This window comes from Orcinus orca, chromosome 10 (genome assembly GCF_937001465.1).
Source record: "Orcinus orca chromosome 10, mOrcOrc1.1, whole genome shotgun sequence".
Classification (NCBI taxonomy): domain Eukaryota; kingdom Metazoa; phylum Chordata; class Mammalia; order Artiodactyla; family Delphinidae; genus Orcinus; species Orcinus orca.
The window spans coordinates 77,028,338-77,046,788 of NC_064568.1; the positions used below are offsets into that span (position 1 = coordinate 77,028,338).

Here is an 18,451-nt window from a genome sequence, read left to right on the forward strand (position 1 = left end):
GGCATATGGGTTCAGTAGTTGTGGCACACAGGCTTAGTTGCTCCGCAGCTTGTGGGATCTTCCCGGACCAGGGCTCGAACCCGTGTCCCCTGCATTGGCAAGTGGACTCTTAACCACTGTGCCACCAGGGAAGGCCCATGGCCTCTATTCTTTTACCCACCCACTCTTGAAACATTTTCTCTCTCTGGTGCCAAAACCCTTTAACACACCTGCAGTTTCACCTGTTCCCCTTTCTAACCCCCAATCAAGTCCTCATGTAATTTCAGAATGGTGAGTCCATATATCAGTGTATCTGGATTCAGTTTTCTAGATTCAGCTTGCCTGCTCCTTTCCTTCTGTTGGACTGTGAGAGGTGTATTCCAGGACATCTGACCCCTGAAAAGGTCTCAGGAAACTTTGAGCTGACCCAGGTTTGAGTGTAGGCCTCCAGGGCCCTGTGGCTGGTGAGTGCCAGGGAGGCTGCAGAAAAGGTTCACCAAACAACAAGGTCCTACTGTACAGCACAGGGAGCTGTATTCAATATCCTGTGATAAACCATAATGGAAAAGAATATGAAAAAGAATATATATGTATAACTGAGTCACTTTGCTGTACAGCAGAAATTAAACACAACATTGTAAATAAACTATACTTCAATAAAATAAACAAGAAAGAAAGAAAGAAAGAAAAAGAAAGAAAGGAAAGAAAAAAGAAAGAAAGAAGGAAAGAAAGAAAAGAAAGGAAGAAAGGAAGAAAGGAAGGAAGGAAGGAAGAAAGAAAGAAAGAAAGGAAGGAAGGAAGGAAGGGAGGGAGGAAGGGAGGGAGGGAGGGAGGGAGGAAGGAAGGAAGGAAGGAAGGAAAGAAAAGAAAAGAAAGAAAGAAAAGGTTCACCAGCCCGCAGCTAATCTGGTCATGGTCCTAGATTTCCCATTCTCTAACCAACTATCAGCACTCATCACGAAGGAAGAGGCAGGGAAGAGACTTGCCAGGTTGAATGGCCACTCTGTAGATGGTATAGTTTTGTGGTTCAGAACTTACAAATGTCACTTCCTATTTTTCTTCAACTCTATTTTAATAGGAGCATTAGAACCTATGGTATGCTGTTAACCTTATTATACATTTTTGGTGATGTTCATTTATCAAATAGTCCTGATGTTCATTCCTGGGGTTGGAGATGGAATGTACACGTGCTAGGAAAATGACACTCTCTTATATGGCTTTATGTCCTCCATTAGCGAATGGGATATCTCTAGCCATGTTTACAAACTTTTTGGCTGCATGATCATATTTTCTATGTATTCACTTATTAAGAATGATACAAATAATCATCTATTATTTTCATCTTTTATTGAATAAACTATTTCTAATAATTTTAAATTTATTTATGCATAATTTTAAAAATATTTATGCATTCATTTTTGAGTATTTCAAATGAATGGGGCATTGGGCTCCAGGCTGGGATGACAAAGATGAATCAAGCGTGTCCTCAAGTTTCTGACTGTCCAGTAACAGCTTTCCAGTGATTTTCAGACATGAGGGAATAGAGAACATGTTTTGAAATTCCCACTCTGTACTGATAAAAAGCACATGAGGCAAATGTCTCCTAGGTAAGAATTTGCTCATCATGTAAGATGTTACCTGTTTTCAACGTACAGATAAGGGAATGGGAGAATTAATTTAACCTTGAGAATTAATTTAACCTCCTTGAGCTTGACTACAAACCCTCTGTCTTAGTCACCAGTGTATTACGCACACCTCAGTTCTCTGATAAGTATTGTTGCATGAATGGACCTGTGAGATATGATGCCATTTCCTATGCAAACATAGATAGAAGATCTGGTCCCTTTTCTGCTGTTGCAATCAGTTCCCCAACTATGAAGCAGGGCCAGATTTGTAAGGCACTGGTTATGAAAGATCTTTGGTAAATGTCACAGTAAGGAGTCACCCGTCAAGACCGCACAACTAGATCCAGGGCTGCCCTATCTCCCCAGGTGCGTGCGTCTGTGGTACAGACAGTATGGCACCTTGCAGAGGCCGCTGATGCTGCTCACCTGAGGAGACTAGATAGAGAAGTTCATGCATCCCAACCCTCTGGGATTAGCAGGAATTCACAAAGCTCCAGAAGGAATCGCTTTTCAATCAAGGTTATTCTAGGTGACAGGAGATGTCCCTGTCTAGAGATGGCTGTCCCATTCTGGCCGCCACTCCTGGGCTTGACTAAGCCTCCCCCTCTTCTCCTTCCCTCCACCGTGCAAAGTAAGAAAGAGCAAGGGATGCACATCCATGCTCATCTGGAGCTCCGAGTGCCTACTGGTGCCTGCTCCTGTCTGTCATTAGATAGAAAAGATTGTCCCCCTCTGGATCCCAAACTCTAAATCGCCATCTTCTCACACACTCCACCATCAACCAGGACTTCACCTGTTGATCAAGACTCCTGCCTCTCCTTCACCTTCGTGGGGGCAGGTTTGGGGTTGCCTCTGAAGGCACTTCAGGGGAAGTGTGTTACTGCACGGAGAGGGCGTGAGTCAGGGCAATGAGGTATAGAAGGGGCGGTGTAGACCTTCTCTACGGTGACTGCACGCTGAGGTTCCAGTTTGTCTGAAAAGGCCTCATCCTAGGCTGTCCTGCAGTCCTGATGTTGAAGAAGAAGGCACTCCTCTAGTTTCATTAAGAAGAGGAAAGAGTGAGGCCCTCCCCCCTCCCCCGGGAGAACTGAGGATCTCATCTTCATCAGAATCTTCTTAGAAGTCCACACGTGCAACTTCCCTGGGACCACTTCGAGTCTGGCAACAGGTCAGTGGCTCAAGCCCTTGAACAAATATACCTCTTACCTGATGATTCAATATAGGCAACAGGATTTAGGTCTTGCCAGTAAAAGGGATGAACCAGCGTGAGGCAGGTGCAGAGGCAGAAAAGCGCGTGCAGTTTGGGTGGCAACATCTTGGAAGCTGAGCAGCCGTTTCAGCTTAACCTTCTTCAAGGCAGATGATTAAAAGGAAAAAAAAGACATGCAACAACGAGGACTTAAATAGGCTAACCTATCAGTGAGATTAAAGGACTAGTAACATGATTCCGTGTGTTATAAAGGGAGAAGACATTTGGGAAAAAAACAGCACATGCATTTTCTAGAATGGGTTTTTGGGAGGCACTAGGGTGTCAGAGTTCTTGGTCATGCTGGATTGCAGAGCCCAGAAATAACACTTTTAGGTTATAATATTAGGTTTTCGGCCACTAGTTCCCTAACTTTGTAGCAGTCTAGTTTGGTTAGAAAGAAGAGCATCAAACTATAATAATTTTATCACATATCATAATCATAATCATATCCAAGGGCATGTCTAGCTCCTAGTAAACCCTCAATATGTTTTGGCTAACGTTTCCGTCATGTTTGTAAAATAATCGTGTTGCAGCAGCTGGGTGTGTTTTTGGTGCTGATGATGTTATATTTGGGGGGATCTCTATAACCCTGCTACGACTGAGAGCCTCCCAAAGGTAGGGGGCAGATCTTACTTGCTGTCCCAAGTGCCTAACAGGGGTCCTGGCATGCAGCTTGTGTGGGAGAAATGTCGGTAGCACTGATGAATACAACTGGACTTGTGATGATAATAAATTATATTACAGGGAGGCTCTTTGCTAACAGCAAAAACTATCTTGTATTTGTGAATCACTTTTCCCCTTGAAAATTTCTCCCCTCTTTTTGGGGTGATGGAAATGGTCCAAGCCATCACCATCTCATTCTTGAATTTTGCAATAACCTGTCACTGGTCTCCCCGAACGCTATGGTCAATTCCCAATGTAGCAGCCAGAGTGATCATGCCATTCCTCGTGCTCAAAGCCCCCAAATGGCTTCACATGACACAGAGCAGAAGCCACAGATCTTAAAGTAACATATAAGGCTCTGCAGCCTGTACTCAACAGACTCCTGAGCAGACATCCCAGCCTCTCCTGCACACTCACCCACATCCTCACTGCAACTACACGTCTTCCTTGCCATCCAGCAAACATTTCAGGCCCCGCCTTGTCCCACCTTGGGATCTGTACCTGTGTTCCTCTTCCAGGAAGGCTCTTTGCCCTGACACCCAAATAACCGGCTCCCTCCCTCCTAGGTTTTTGCTTCCATGTTACCTTCTCAGTGAGGCTTTCCCTGACCAGTTTAAAATTACAATCTACCCCCCAACACATACACCAATACGTGCCCTGTTTCCCCAACTGCTTTATTTTTCTGCATAATATTATCACCAATAGAGATTCTCTGGATTACTTGTTAATTGTTTATCTTCCTCTTCCAGAAAGTCAGTTCTGTGAGCGTAGGGAATTGGGGCTGGGTTTTTTGTTGTTGTTGTTGTTTTTCCCTGCTGTATTCCCAGGACCTACAACAGTGCCCGGCACAGAGTAGGCACCAGTAAATGCCTGCTGCATGGATAAATTCTGAATCCTGGTAGCTTCTAACACGTCGGTTACTCACATAGACTGAGCCATGTTTAATGATCCATGTGGGTGTTTGTCCCACTGATACGAATGGGGTCCTAACTAGCTGGCATGGTTATTCTGCAGGAAGATGCAGATCCATGGCACAGCAATCAGTGTTCCTGAGTAGCTATGTGCTCCCCCGAATTTCCTGGCCTCCCTGGTAGCTAGACGGGACTGATTTCCGATAAATGGGAATTTGAATGGAAGTGGCCTGGGACATTTATGAGTCAGTATGTCTCTCCATTCCTTCCTTTCCTTCATTCAACAAACTTAGAAGCCACATGTGTGTCTCCAGATGGAGGAAGTCTGGATCCCTCATCACTGAGCAGAAAAGAGCCTCTGCCAGTTCATATGGCCTTTTATGAACAAGAAATAAACCTTTGTTGTATTAACCCATTGAAATCTCCAGGTTAAGTTGTTTTCCATTATGACAGTGCAACAGGGCCGATTCTGAGTAACATCAGATCTGCAGTCATTCAGTCAATGGGTACTTACTAAGCAAATGCTACACACCCTCTGCTATGTCAACAGCTGTGGTAAATACCGGAGAATGTGACATAATCCCTGCTCTAAAAGAGCTTACAATAAGGATTCAGAAACAAGACTCACATCTATAATACAGGAAGAAAGCAAATGACAGGGACATTTCCAAATTCTTAGATGATATGGTACAAATTCTCAGGGCAACAGGAATTCGGAGAGAAAGATTTCAGAGGAGACAGGGCTATAGAAAGGTCAGCTCTTATCACACAGGCTAAAAATCCAGATACGTAGCTGGGAAAACTGTCCCTGGAGCTCTAAGCTTCTTGGTTATTTGTAGAGTGAGTCTGGCATTTCCGTATTCCATATCTATTTCTAGGGGGGTGGAGGGAATCAGAAAAAGCATGTACAGTTTAACTCCTTAGATCATTTATAATATTGGTTGACTTCATTTTATCTTATTTCACTATTATTTTCAATTTTATTATAACGTTAATACATGACTTCAAAATTCAACCATGACAATAAAGTAAATTAAAAAATGGAGCTGTCTCTGCACTAATAATCCCTTGCCAACAGATGTTTTTCCAGATGCGGTTCCATGCGTGAATACATGTACACATACACAATACAGACAAACATATACACCCATACATATAAACATACATACATATATAGTTTTAAAGTTTGTTTATAAAACGTCATACAATATATTGAACTTCCATTTTTAATTTGAAAATATATTGTAAATATCTTTTCATATGAGTACCTAGCACTATAATTTGTCTTTTTATTTAAAAATGGCACCTAGGAGTTGCTAGAAAAAAGTTTGCTCACTAAATAGATGATAATATTGCTAACATTTGAACACTTACTAAGTGCCAAGTATTTTGCACAGTTTCTGGCACATGGTCCCTTACTCAATCATCACCAAAACAATCTGTCAGGGAAGTTTAATTATCCCCATTCTACTGATGAGGAAACTGAGGCCAGAAAAGTTTAAGTGACTTGTTCTAATCACACAGCTAGCAAGTGCCGGAGGTAGGGCTTAAGCCCAGATTGCCTGAGTGCCTGCTTTTACCCACCACATGGCATCTTGATATAATGTCAAATTCTGTTCGCTCTAAAACCAAAATCTTCTAAAGTTAATGAACAGAACAGTTATTTTAATGATGCTAAACTGGTCGGAGCTGGATTGAGAGATGACTTAACAAAGAATTAGAAATTGTTCTCCAAAGAGATGAGACTCTTGTCTCGTTGTTCTTGCCCTAATTTATATTGGAGCAACATGCCAAGACGCTTGGAAACTTCGGAGTACTGTGTATGAATCCCGAGACATAGCTAAGTTTCCCAAATAAGCAATAGAAGAAGTTGCACTGAAGCCAGGCTGGATCCTCACAAGCCTCCACTGCTACCCCTCTGTCACAATGTCACAACTTGGATTTTCATCAAGTAACATCATCCACAGAAAGTATTTACCACTCCTGGTGCTTACAGCCCAGGCTGAATAAGGGGAGTGTCGTTCAGCCCATTGGAAGATCACGAGGGATGAAGAGGTGAAAAAGAGAAGACAAAGTGAAACACATAAGGAATCAACAGTGATTTTTAGGAACCCTGCACTAACCCCAAGAAGGCTCACTTGCCCGTAGCAACTTGGGTATTCATCACATCTTCCCTGTCAATAACCTCAGGAAGAATTAGAGACAGCCAATGGCTAGCAGGTCTTCCCCGAGTCCTCCAAGCAGGACTGGGGTGCTCTGCCCTCCCCATGATTCCTACCAGACCAGTGCCAGGGCCATCACCTTTTGTCCTTATAGTGGAACCGGCAGAGTTAAGGCCAGGTGAAATTGCCCACGCCAGTTCCCTGCCTGACCTCAGGCAGGCTGCAAGGCTCTTGCGGAACCTTTGAACACGCTGACTCCTGAGACCCATCGCAGACTTTCTGATGCAGAATCTTCAGAAGGCAGGTCCAGGCATCTATATGTTAGCTCCCTATGGGCTCTGGTATAGCCAGTACCAGGAGGCAGTGTTTGGAAATGTCTGCAATGGAACAGTAAGAGTACTGTTTGCTGAGTTTTTTTCATCACCCTATATATGTGCTATCTGACTTCATTCCCAGAGTAATAATTCTCCAAATAATTCAATGACTGGCTGCCTCATTCATGCATTTGTTCACGAGTCCATTTACTCAATTTTAAGAGTAACTATGTGTCAGTCACTATGTTTTGGATTAAAAGATTTCAAAAATAGATGTGATTTTTGTCTTTAAAATCCCTAGCAGGGAAAGCGATTGTTGAACGGTCATAATGAGGAATAATAGCAGAATAACTGAGGCAGAAGAACGGGTAAGTGACCTGGAAGACAGAATAGTGGAATTCACTGCCATGGAACAGAATAAAGAAAAAAGAATGAAAAGAAATGAAGCCAGCATAGAGACCTCTGGGACAACATTAAATTCACCAACATTCGCATGATAGGGGTCCCAGAAAGAGAAGTGAGAGAGGAAGGACCCAAGAAAATATTTGAAGAGATTATAGTCGAAAACTTCCCTAACATGGGAAAGAAAATAGCCACCCAAGTCCAGGGAGTGCAGAGAGTCCCAGGATAAACCCAAGGAGAAACACGCCCAGACACATGGTAATTAAATTGACAAAAATTAAAGACAAAGAAAAAATATTAAAAGCAACAGGAGAAAAATGACAAATAACATACAAGGGAACTCCCATAAGGTTAACAGCTGATTTCTCAGCAGAAACTCTACAAGCCAGAAGGGGGTGGCACGATATATTTAAAGTGATGAAAGGGAAGAACCTACAATCAAGATTACTCTACTGGGCAAGGATCTCATTCAGATTTGACGGAGAAATCAAAAGCTTTACAGACAAGCAAAAGCTACAAGACTTCAGCACCAGCAAACCAGCTCTATAACAAATGCTAAAGGAACTTCTCTAAGTGGGAAACACAAGAGAAGAAGAAGACCTACAAAAACAAACCCAAAACAATTAAGAAAATGGGAATAGGAACATGCATATTGATAATTACCTTAAATGTGAATGGATTAAATGCTCCAACCAAAAGACACAGACTGGCTGAATGGATACAAAAACAAGACCCTTATATATGCTGTCTACAAGAGACCCACTTCAGACCTAGGGACACATGCAGACTGAAAGTGAGGGGATGGAAAAATATATTCCATGCAAGTGGAAATCAAAAGAAAGCTGGAGTAGCAATACTCATATCAGATAAAATAGGCTTTAGAACAAAGAATGTTATAAGAGACAGGGAAGGACACTACATAATGATCAATGATCAGGGGATCAATTCAAGAAGAAGATGTAACAATTATAAATATATATGCACCCAACATAGAAGCACATCAATACATAAGGCAAATGCTAATAGCTATAAAAAAGGAAATTGTCAGTAACACAACAATAGAGGGGGACTTTAACACTTCACTTACACCACTGGACAGATTATCCAGACAGAAAATTAATAAGGAAACACAAGCTTTAAATGACACAATAGACCAGATATAGTTGATATTTATAGGGCATTCCATCCGAAAACAGCAGATTGCACTTTCTTCTCAAGTGCACATGGAACATTCTCCAGGATAGATCACATCTTGGGTCACAAATCAAGCCTCGGTAAATTTGAGAAAATTGAAATCATATCCAGCTTCTTTTCTGACCACAACGTTATGAGATTAGAAATCCATTACAGTGAAAAAAAAAAAACGTAAAAAACAAACACATGGAGGCTAAACAATACGTTCCTAAATAACCAAGAGATCATTGAAGAAATCAAAGAGGAAGTCAAAAAATACCTAGAGACAAATGACAATGAAAACACGATGATCCAAAACCTATGTGATGCAGCAAACCCAGTTCTAAGAGGGAAGTTTATAGCAATACAAGCCTACCTCAAGAAACAAGAAAAATCTCAGATAAACAATCTAACTTTACACCTAAAGGTTCTTTGAGAAGATAAACAAAATTGATAAACCTTTAGTCAGACTCATCAGGAAAAAGAGGGAGAGGGTTCAAATCAATAAAATTAGAAATGAAAAAGAAGTTACAACAGACACCACAGGAATACAAAGCATCCTAAGAGACTACTACAAGCAACTCTATGCCAATAAAATGGACAACCTGGAAGAAATGGACAAATTCTTAGAAAGCTATAACCTTCCAAAACTGAACCAGGAAGAAATAGAATATATGAACAGACCAATCACAAGTAATGAAATTGAAACTGTGATTAAAAACCTTCCAACAAACAAAAGCCCAGGACCAGAGGGCTTCACAGGTGAATTCTATCAAACATTTAGAGAAGAGCTAACAGCCATGTTCTCAAACTCTTCCAAAAAATTGCAGAGGAAGGAACACTTCCAAACTTGTTGTACAAGGCCACCATCACCCTGATACCAAAACCAGACAAAGATACCACAAAAAAAGAAAATTACAGACCAATATCAGTGATGAATATAGATGCAAAAATCCTCAACAAAATACTAGCAAATGGAATCCAACAACACATTAAAATGATCATACACCATGATCAAGTAGGATTAACCCTGGGATGCAAGGATTCTTCAATATAGGCAAATCAATCAATGTGATACACCATATTAACAAACTGAAGAATGAAAGACATATGATCATCTCAATAGATGCAGAAAAAGCTTTTGACAAAATTCAACACCTGTTTATGATAAAAACTCTCCAGAAAGTGGGCACAGAGGGAAACTACCTCAGCATAATAAAGACCATATAGGACAAACCCACAGCAAACATCATTCTCAATGGTGAAAAACTGAAAGCATTTCCTCTAAGATCAGGAACAAGACAAGGATGTCCACTCTCACCACTATTATTCAACATAGTTTTGGAAGTCCTAGCCACAGCAATCAGAGAAGAAAAAGAAATAAAAGGAATACAAATTGGAAAAGAACAAGTAAAACTGCCACTGTTTGCAGATGACATGATACTAAACATACAGAATCCTAAAGATGACACCAGAACACTACTAGAGCTAATCAATGAATTTGGTAAAGTAGCAGGATACAAAATTAATGCACAGAAATCTCTTACATTCCTATACACTAATAATGAAAGATCAGAAAGAGAAATTAAGGAAACAATCCCATTCACCAATGCAACAAAAACAATAAAATACCTAGGAATAAACCTACCTAAGGAGGTAAAAGACCTGTACTCAGAAAACTATAAGGCACTGATGAAAGAAATTAAAGATGATACAAACAGATGGAGAGATATACCATGTTCTTGGATTGGAAGAATCAGTCTTGTCAAAATGACTATACTACCCAAAGCAATCTACAGATTCAATGCAATCCCTATCAAATTACCAATGGCATTTTTTACAGAAGTGGAACAAAAAATCTTAAAATTTGTATGGAGACACAAAAGACCCCGTATAGCCAAAGCAGTCTTGAGGGAAAAACGCGGAGCTGGAGAAATCAGACTCCCTGACTTCAGACTATACTACAAAGCCACAGTAATCAAGGCAATATGGTGTGGCACAAAAACAGAAATATAGATCAATGGAACAAGATGGAAAGCCCAGAGATAAACCCACACACCTATGGTCAACTAATCTATGACAAAGGAAGCAAGCATATACGATGGAGAAAATACAGTCTCTTCAATAAGTGATGCTGGGAAAACTGGACAGCTACATGTAAAAGAATGAAATTAGAACACTCCCTAACACCATATAGAAAAATAAACTCAGAATGGATTAAAGACCTAAATCTAAGACCAGACACTATAAAACTCTTAGAGGAAAACATAGATAGAACACTCTTTGACATTAATGACAGCAAGATCTCTTTTGACCCACCTCCTACTGTAATGGAAATAAAAACAAAAATAAACAAATGGGACCTAATGAAACTTCAAAGCTTTTGCACAGCAAAGGAAACTATAAACAAGACAAAAAGACAACCCTCAGAATGGGAGAAAATATCTGCAAACGAATCAACGGACAAAGGCTAAACTCCAAAATATATAAACAGCTCATGCAACTCAATATTAAAAAAACAAACAACTCAATCAAAAAATGGGCAGAAGTCCTAAATAGACATTTCTCCAAAGAAGACATACAGATGGCCAGGAGGCACATGAAAAGCTGCTCAACATCACTAATTATTAGAGAAATGCAAATCAAAACTACAATGAGGTATCACCTCACACCAGTTAGAATGGGCATCATCAGAAAATCTACAAAGAACAGTTGCTGGAGAGGGTGTAGAGAAAAGGGAACCCTCTTGCACTGTTGGTGGGAATGTAAATTGATATAGTCACTATGGAGAACAGCATGGAGGTTCCTTAAAAAACTCAAAATGAATTACCCTATGACCCAGCAATCCCACTACCGGGCATATACACAGAGAAAACCATAATTCAAAAAGACACATGCACCCCAGTGTTCATTGCAGCACTATTTATAATAGCCAGGTCATGGAAGCAACCTAAATGCCTATCGACCGACAAATGGACAAAGGAGATGTGGTACATGTATATACAATGGTATATTACTCAGCCATAAAAAGGAACGAAATTGGGTCATTTGTAGAGACATGGATGGACCTAGAGACTGTCATACAGAGTGAAGTAAGTCAGAAAGAGAAAAACAAATATCGTATATTAACGCATATATGTGGAATCTAGAAAAATGGTACAGATGAACTGGTTTGCAAGGCAGCAATAGAGACAGAGATGTAGAGAACAAATGTATGTACACCAAGGGGGGAAAGTGGGGGTGGGGGTGGGATGAATTGGGAGATTGGAATTGACATATATACATTAATATGTATAACATAGATAACTAAGAAGAACCTGCTGTATAAAAAATAAATTAAATTAAATTAAAAAAAAAAAAGAAGGCCATCCCCTTCCCCTTCCTATGGACCAGACCAATACTTAATGCTCGGATCCCTGAGTTCAGTGTTAGCCCAAGATTAGGTTCCAGGCCTTTGTAACTGTCAACACTTTGAAGGGGTGCATTTCCCGGCTCCTACTCATAGACCAACCTCCTGGCTCAGCATTCTTATTGGGGTCAAAGGTAATTTGTTCAATACTGATTTGTTAACACAAATCCCTCTCGAACCTGAACACGTAAGTCCCTCAAGGGCTCCCAGCCCCCTTATGAGCCCACATAGCTCTCCCTCCTCCTTCCTCCCATTTCCGCAGCCACCCGGGAAGCCAGAGGTCTGAATGAAAGCCTGACCTTTTCGTTTTTAGAGCTAGAAAGGTCTATGAGAGGCTCCAGGTGATGACGGGGAAGAGAATGTTCTCTGCTTTCTGGTTCTGTTTGGCTTTTTAAAAACAAGCCTCCCGCAGAGTCAGGGTAGCGCAGCCGAGATCTTATCTGGGCTGCAGCCTGGAGCTCTGGGACATGGGGAGTAAGTAATCGGAGCAGAGAGGGACGGCTTTGTCATTCAGATCATACAGCAGCTTCTCAGAACTGGGCTCCGGAAGAAGCGACACTCGTGTGTGTGTGTGTGTGTGTGTGTGTGTGTGTGTGTGTGTGTGTGTGTAGACCCACAGATAAGAAAACTCCCTGTGCTCCAGGTTCTCCTGTCAGGATTCCTTCTCAGCACCCAATTCTTTGGGGTTGCTCCCCGGGGAAAAGGTTTGGGAGTACTGGGCTCGAATTCCATCACCCTCCCCGCAAAGATCCCAGAGCTGTTCGGAGGGCTGCAGGGAAGGCGAGCCCAGCTCCGGCTTGGAGGTGGGTGCGGGCGGGGTCCCAGTCCTCCAACCCCCATCCTCCCCCATCCTCCCATCCCCATCCTTTCAGCCCCCAACCTCCCAGCCCCCCAGCCGGTGGCAACCCCCGGCTCCCACCCGCCCCGGCGTACCTCGTCACCCGGGCACCGCGATGAGCTGCTCGCGGGAACCGGGACCGGCGCGCCGACCCCTTCTGCTGCTTGCTCGCTGCCAGTACCGCAGGCTCTGTCGCCCGCTGTCACCGGGTCACCGTGGCCGCGGGGCGGCGGGCGAGGGGCTGCGCGCTGGCTTCGCGCTCCTTCTGCCCCGCGCCGTCTGGTCGCCCCGACTCTGACCTCCCCCGGCGCCGCAGGAGGAGGGAAGGGGTGGAGCTGAGGCCACCGTCCTCCCACCAGCAGAGGCGCTGGGACGCGGGCGAGCTCGGCGAACACAGCACCCTCCCAGGGCTGGCGGTCTGCAATCTGGACCCGCGGGTTAACTTAACCCCCTTCCCCCCCGGGACCGACCCACGCGTGCAGAGAGCGGGTGCTGCGCCCCCAGTTCCTGTTCTCAGACTCTATTCCGATCAGATCTTTCCCAGTTCCATTCACCCCCCCATCGCGCCGACCTTGCTCGTTTCACTAAATTCCCGGTTACTCTGTTTCCATCTGCAATCCGCAATGCCTTGCGCAGTCCGCTTTCCGTTTTATAGTACACTGGAACTAGAAATTATGTGGACTATGCTCCGGCTTGGAAGGCCTGCCACCGAGTTAGTTTCATTTCTCCGTGGAAACACAGTGAAGGGCAATCAGGAAGAGCTTTTATGACTTGGGGGGAAATGGTGTGAAAAGGGGCCATCTGATAGCTCAGCTTAACCCAGTTCTTTGCGGTTTCGCTGAAATTCCTTCCTTCATTTTCCAATGCTTTCTCCTCAATCCAACTTTCTAATTTTAAAATATTCATTTAAAGCTTCAGTTAGAGACTCAGAGAAAGTAGTTTGACATTCATGGGTGGAGTTAATGTTTTATGTTTTTAACTAGTGATTTTTGGCTTTTTGGCGAGGTTGACAGGACTGTAGATGAAATTTATTTTATTTTTATTTGGAGGACTCCAGATTAAGAAGGCATGGATTATAGCTCCTTTCTCACACTTGTTAGTGATGTCACTTTGGGCAAGTTCTTTATCCTTTCTGCTTCTCAGCTTCCTCAAGGGTAAAACGGAGATAATCAAAGTACATTAGTCAGAGGCACCTTGTGAGAACGAAATGCAAATGTATGTGAAATGCTTAGGACAGAGCATACACAGTGCTGTCTAATAGTATTATCTTTAAAGAAGCAGTGACTTATTTAAACCTGACAATAGGTGAACATTTAAACTATCTCAGCCTAATGACAATTTCCTGTGCTTCCTGGGATAACCGCCTATGAAACAAATTGCCCCAGAATATTAATCTAAAAGTGTACATGATACACTACGTAAGCGGTCTCTAAGGACCTCCCCTCCTCCCTTTAACCTTAAGACAGGATGAAGATTCAGAAGACACAATCAGAAAATTCATCATCACACCTAAAAAGGTGGTGGGCTTTGAAAGCAGGTCTTGAAGGCAAGTATGAAATATTTTCTTTCTTTCTTTCCATGTCAACTCTGTGCTTCCTCCCACTGTAATCAGATTACTCTCTCTGAGGAGGTCAGACTGGTTGGCATTTAGCAGGTTAATGTCCTGAGAAGGTCCCCAGGGTAGGGTTGCCAGATTTAGCAAATGAAATACAGGACATCCAGCTAAATTTGAATTTCAGACAAATGACAAAAAGGTTTTAGTATAAGAAGGTTCCATACAATATTTGGAACCTATTTATACTCAAAATTATGTGTTGTTTATTTGAAATTCAAATTTAACTGGGCTTCCTGTAATTTTTCTGGCAACCCTAGTCCAGTGAAATGAATAAAGAATGGGCCTCACATTCCAAAGGATGGCAAGTCAACGTAGACATACAGGTTATAAGGTGGATCTGATATGGGTTTTTTTTTGTTTTGATGTAGTGAAAAAAATAAGGTACTTGTGTTTATAAATTGATTCTTTGTTGAGCTGTTTCTTATCTCTTAATTCTTACTCCCATTTCCCATCAATATAGAAGTGCTTCTTTACTCCTTAACATGAAAAAAACTGATGACTCTGTCCTCAATCAAGATTTTGGAATAAATAGTAATAATGTGCTCCATAGTCTTTTCAAATAGTGTTTATTGGGGGCAAACTGTATGTTAGGTACCATTTCAAGGATGACTACCCCTGGAGGCTAAGGAAATCACACCATAGCAAGTGAGCCCTTGTAGGTAAATACAAGGACTGTGGGGTTTCTGAGAAGTGAGTTATTAATTCTCCTTGGAAGGGATGAAAGTGAAAGGCATTCTCACTGCACAGGATCCAAGGAAAAGAGGCTCCAAGCCAGATGAGCCGAGGAGGGAAGCCCCAGGGTGACGGTCTGGAAACTAACCCATCCTGATTAAAGTAATGAAGCTGGAAGAAACAATGGGATTCAATAAAACTAAAAGTATGATTGGGAACTTGGAAACCCTCGAGGCCCTTAGAAGGTAACAGAATGCAAAAGAAAAAATTAAAAGATTAAATTACTTAAATTTAAAATTAAAGACAATTAAAGGTAAAACTAGAAACTCCAAGAGGGAAAATGTCCAGGAAAGCCATGATGTAAGTGTGATGTAATTTAAAATGGATTGATTTTGAGCTATTGGGTGGAGACACCATTAAACCTGAAATCTAAAAATATATTTCTCTGAACGGCCCAGGGAAGAAAGTATGATCAGAGTATTCCACTAGACGATCGAAAACAACATTCACTAGTCTAACAGTGCAAACATGCTTACTGGTTTTCAACTCTTAGAAACACCTTTTAAACAAGCCAAAGAAAAATGAACTATGATTATACAGGAGAATGTAAATATGATTGATTTTTAAAATGTAGAAGTACCTATAGGTAAGTAGGTAGAAGGAGGTAGAAGTGAGGCCTACTAGGATGGAGAAAAGGTTGAGTTACTAAGGGTCTCATTTTGGAAAATGATGAGAGTCAAAAGAGATAATGTCCATAGTTAGTAGAACAAAAAGTAAACGTCTGGATGCACAGTGACTTTGCAGAGGAAAGATGTAGTGGAGGGCCTGAGTAGAGAGATGTAACTCTATTAGGAGGGTTAGAGAAGAGAAAAGATAGGACCAGGATGGTTGTGAGCTAAATGCTCACTCTCCTAGTAGAAATTAGATAGACAGTGCTTAGGATGATACACCAAGAAATAATAATATAGCATACTATTTTGCAAACATGGAGATCACCAGATATCTAAAAAGGAAAATCATTAAGGGTGATTACCTTTGGGGAATTGGGCTGGGGTTGGGGTGAGTTGAGGTGGGAGACTCTGGCTTCTCTCTTCTAGCACCTCAGTACTATTTAACTATTTGGGATATGGGCATGACTACATTGACTCAATATTTAAAATTTTTGAATAGGAACTTGTGAAAAGGAAGGCTTCACCAAGACAAAGGCTTTCAAGAATGAGTAGGAGTTCATCTAGAAGGAAGAGGAAGGCATCCCATAGAATGTGGGACTGCATGAGCCAAGGCACCGGAGCCTAGAAGTGGAGGATACACCTTGGTGATGTCCAGTCCTCTACTGTGACAAGGGCATCAGATATATAGACAGGCTGGAGCAGAAGGTAAGGTGAAAAGGTGAGCTGGAACTACTAAAAGAGTCTTCTCAGTAATGCAATGGAGTTCGGACTGTAAGCTCCTTGAGGATAGGAACCATAGCATTTTTATTCCCCTGTGTCCAGTACAGAGCCTGGCCCACAGTAGTTGCCCAATAGATGTTTTCTGAATGAATAAGAAACATTTGGGGGCAATGAGGAACCATCAGAGTTTTTAAGCAGAGCAGTAGCAGTACTTATTTTTAGAAGATGGCTTTGAACTGAAAAAAGATAAGTTGAGATTGGAGAAACCAAAAGCAGGGGATGAATTAGGAGACTATTATGTGAAAGCTGATATAAAACAGGATAGTGACAGTGGGGACTGAGATTGGAAGATCTACTTGAGAGATATGAATAAGGCAGAAATGGCCATGAGGGATAAAGCAGAGGGATGAGTCCAAAATGGCCGTGAGATTTCTAGCTGGGGAAACCAGGTAGATGATGGAGCCATTGATTGACACAGGAAATTAGGGAAAAGGAACAGGTTGTAGAAGTGGGATCATAAACACAATTCTGTGCATATTGAGTTTGAAAGACCCAAGGATGATGTTTATAAATTGTGGGTCTTGAACCACTGATGGCTTATGAAATCTACTTGGTGAGTGGGTACAAATATTTTTTAATGAAATGGAACATGACAACTTTTAAAGTGCATCACATGTGGCAAAGTTTAGTGCTGTTTCATAGAATTTGGTTTCCATAGCATATATATGTAACTGACATAAAACCTCTTTTCTGCAGTATGTCAAAAAAATAGTTTGAGACCCTTTGCCCTTGGGTACCAAGTGGTGTGTGAAGTCAACTTATCCCTGCTCGAGAGAGCCACTGTGCACATTTTCCAGCTCTCTCTGCAGTGACTTCATGTGGGTGGCTTGAATTCAGCAAATACTCCAAAATGTGATTTTTCTCCCCTCTAGTGAGCCAGCACACTGAGTGATTAGTTATACAGGTCTGAGGCTCAATATAGAGACCTGGGCAGAAGTCATTTATTTAGAGATAAAAATACTGAGAGTGCATGGAGTTGATATGGAGTGTTTTTAGACAGGGTAGTGGTAGAAAAAAATCTAAAGAACAGTCGCATTCATGGAAGGTATGAGGAAGAGGAGGTCGTGAATGAAATTGTGAGGTTGGTCAAAGTGAGGATAGAAAATGGGAGAGAGGAGCTTTACAGAAGTCAAGAGAGAGAGGAGTTTAAAAGATATGATCGACACTGTTGATTAAATAGAATTGACTAAAGCAAGGGCTGTGGGATTTCCCAATCAGGAAGGCATCGGTGACACCTAAGACCAGTTTGAGTATAACAGAGGGGTTAAGGCAGGGAGTCAGTAAGGAATAAAGGGTACAAAGACAATATGTGTCGACTACTTTTAAGACATTTTATGGAAAAGAAAAGACATGTGGCTATAGTTTGAGTGAAAGAAAGCACGAGGAGAGTGAAAATCTGGGGAATGGCAATGAGAACTGCCTGAGGATGTTTGAATCTTTCTGAGCCCCGTGGTGGCTGGAATCCACTCCTTAGTCATGGATTCAGTCTGTCTGGTGATGTGCTTTCCCTGGCGATGTTTGCCAGTCCAGGAACTAAACAACAGAAGAGGGCTATCTGGGCTTGGAAACTGGGAGAGCAGACTGGCCAGAGGCAGTGAAAAATGAGGGAATTGTTGTTAATGGAAAAAGAATTTTTAGATGGAAATCCAAACAAAATAAAGGAGAAAAATATAGAATACGAGGGTTCCGCCATAACCCCAACCTCATTAGGTAATTATTTAACAACTTAGTACATGTCTTCCAGATACTTTTCCAGAGGTAAATGTGGTAATTAAGAGGGCTGAGTCAGACAGACCTGGGCTCAAATCCGGTTCTACCTTTACTAGCTCTAAGGCCCTGGGCAATTTACACAGACTTTAAACCCCTCAGTTTCCTAAGCTGTGAAATAGAAATAACAATATCATCTATATCACGAGGGCTCAGTGAGTATTAAAAGAGATAATGCATGTAAATTGCCTAGAACAGTATTTGGCAAGCAGAACGAGCAC

General features: G+C 41.9%; 1 protein-coding gene across 4 annotated transcripts in view; it reads right to left on the reverse strand.

Annotated features, from left to right (window-relative positions):
- Nucleotides 1-13,329, reverse strand: part of PLA2G7 (phospholipase A2 group VII) — a 34,849-nt gene extending 21,520 nt beyond the window's left edge. The window contains exons 1-2 of one of the 4 annotated variants that reach the window (XM_049716346.1): nt 12,829-13,329; nt 2,811-2,953 (exon numbers count right to left, since the gene is read on the reverse strand). In XM_049716346.1, coding sequence (XP_049572303.1) covers nt 2,811-2,919 — 109 coding nt within the window. In that variant the 5' untranslated portion in view covers nt 2,920-2,953; nt 12,829-13,329. Of the gene's footprint in view, nt 1-2,810; nt 2,954-12,820 lie in introns of all 4 variants that reach the window. The other 3 variants (XM_012532229.3, XM_049716347.1, XM_033423873.2) reach the window with 3 other exon arrangements.
- Between the last annotated feature and the right edge of the window lie 5,122 nt (nt 13,330-18,451).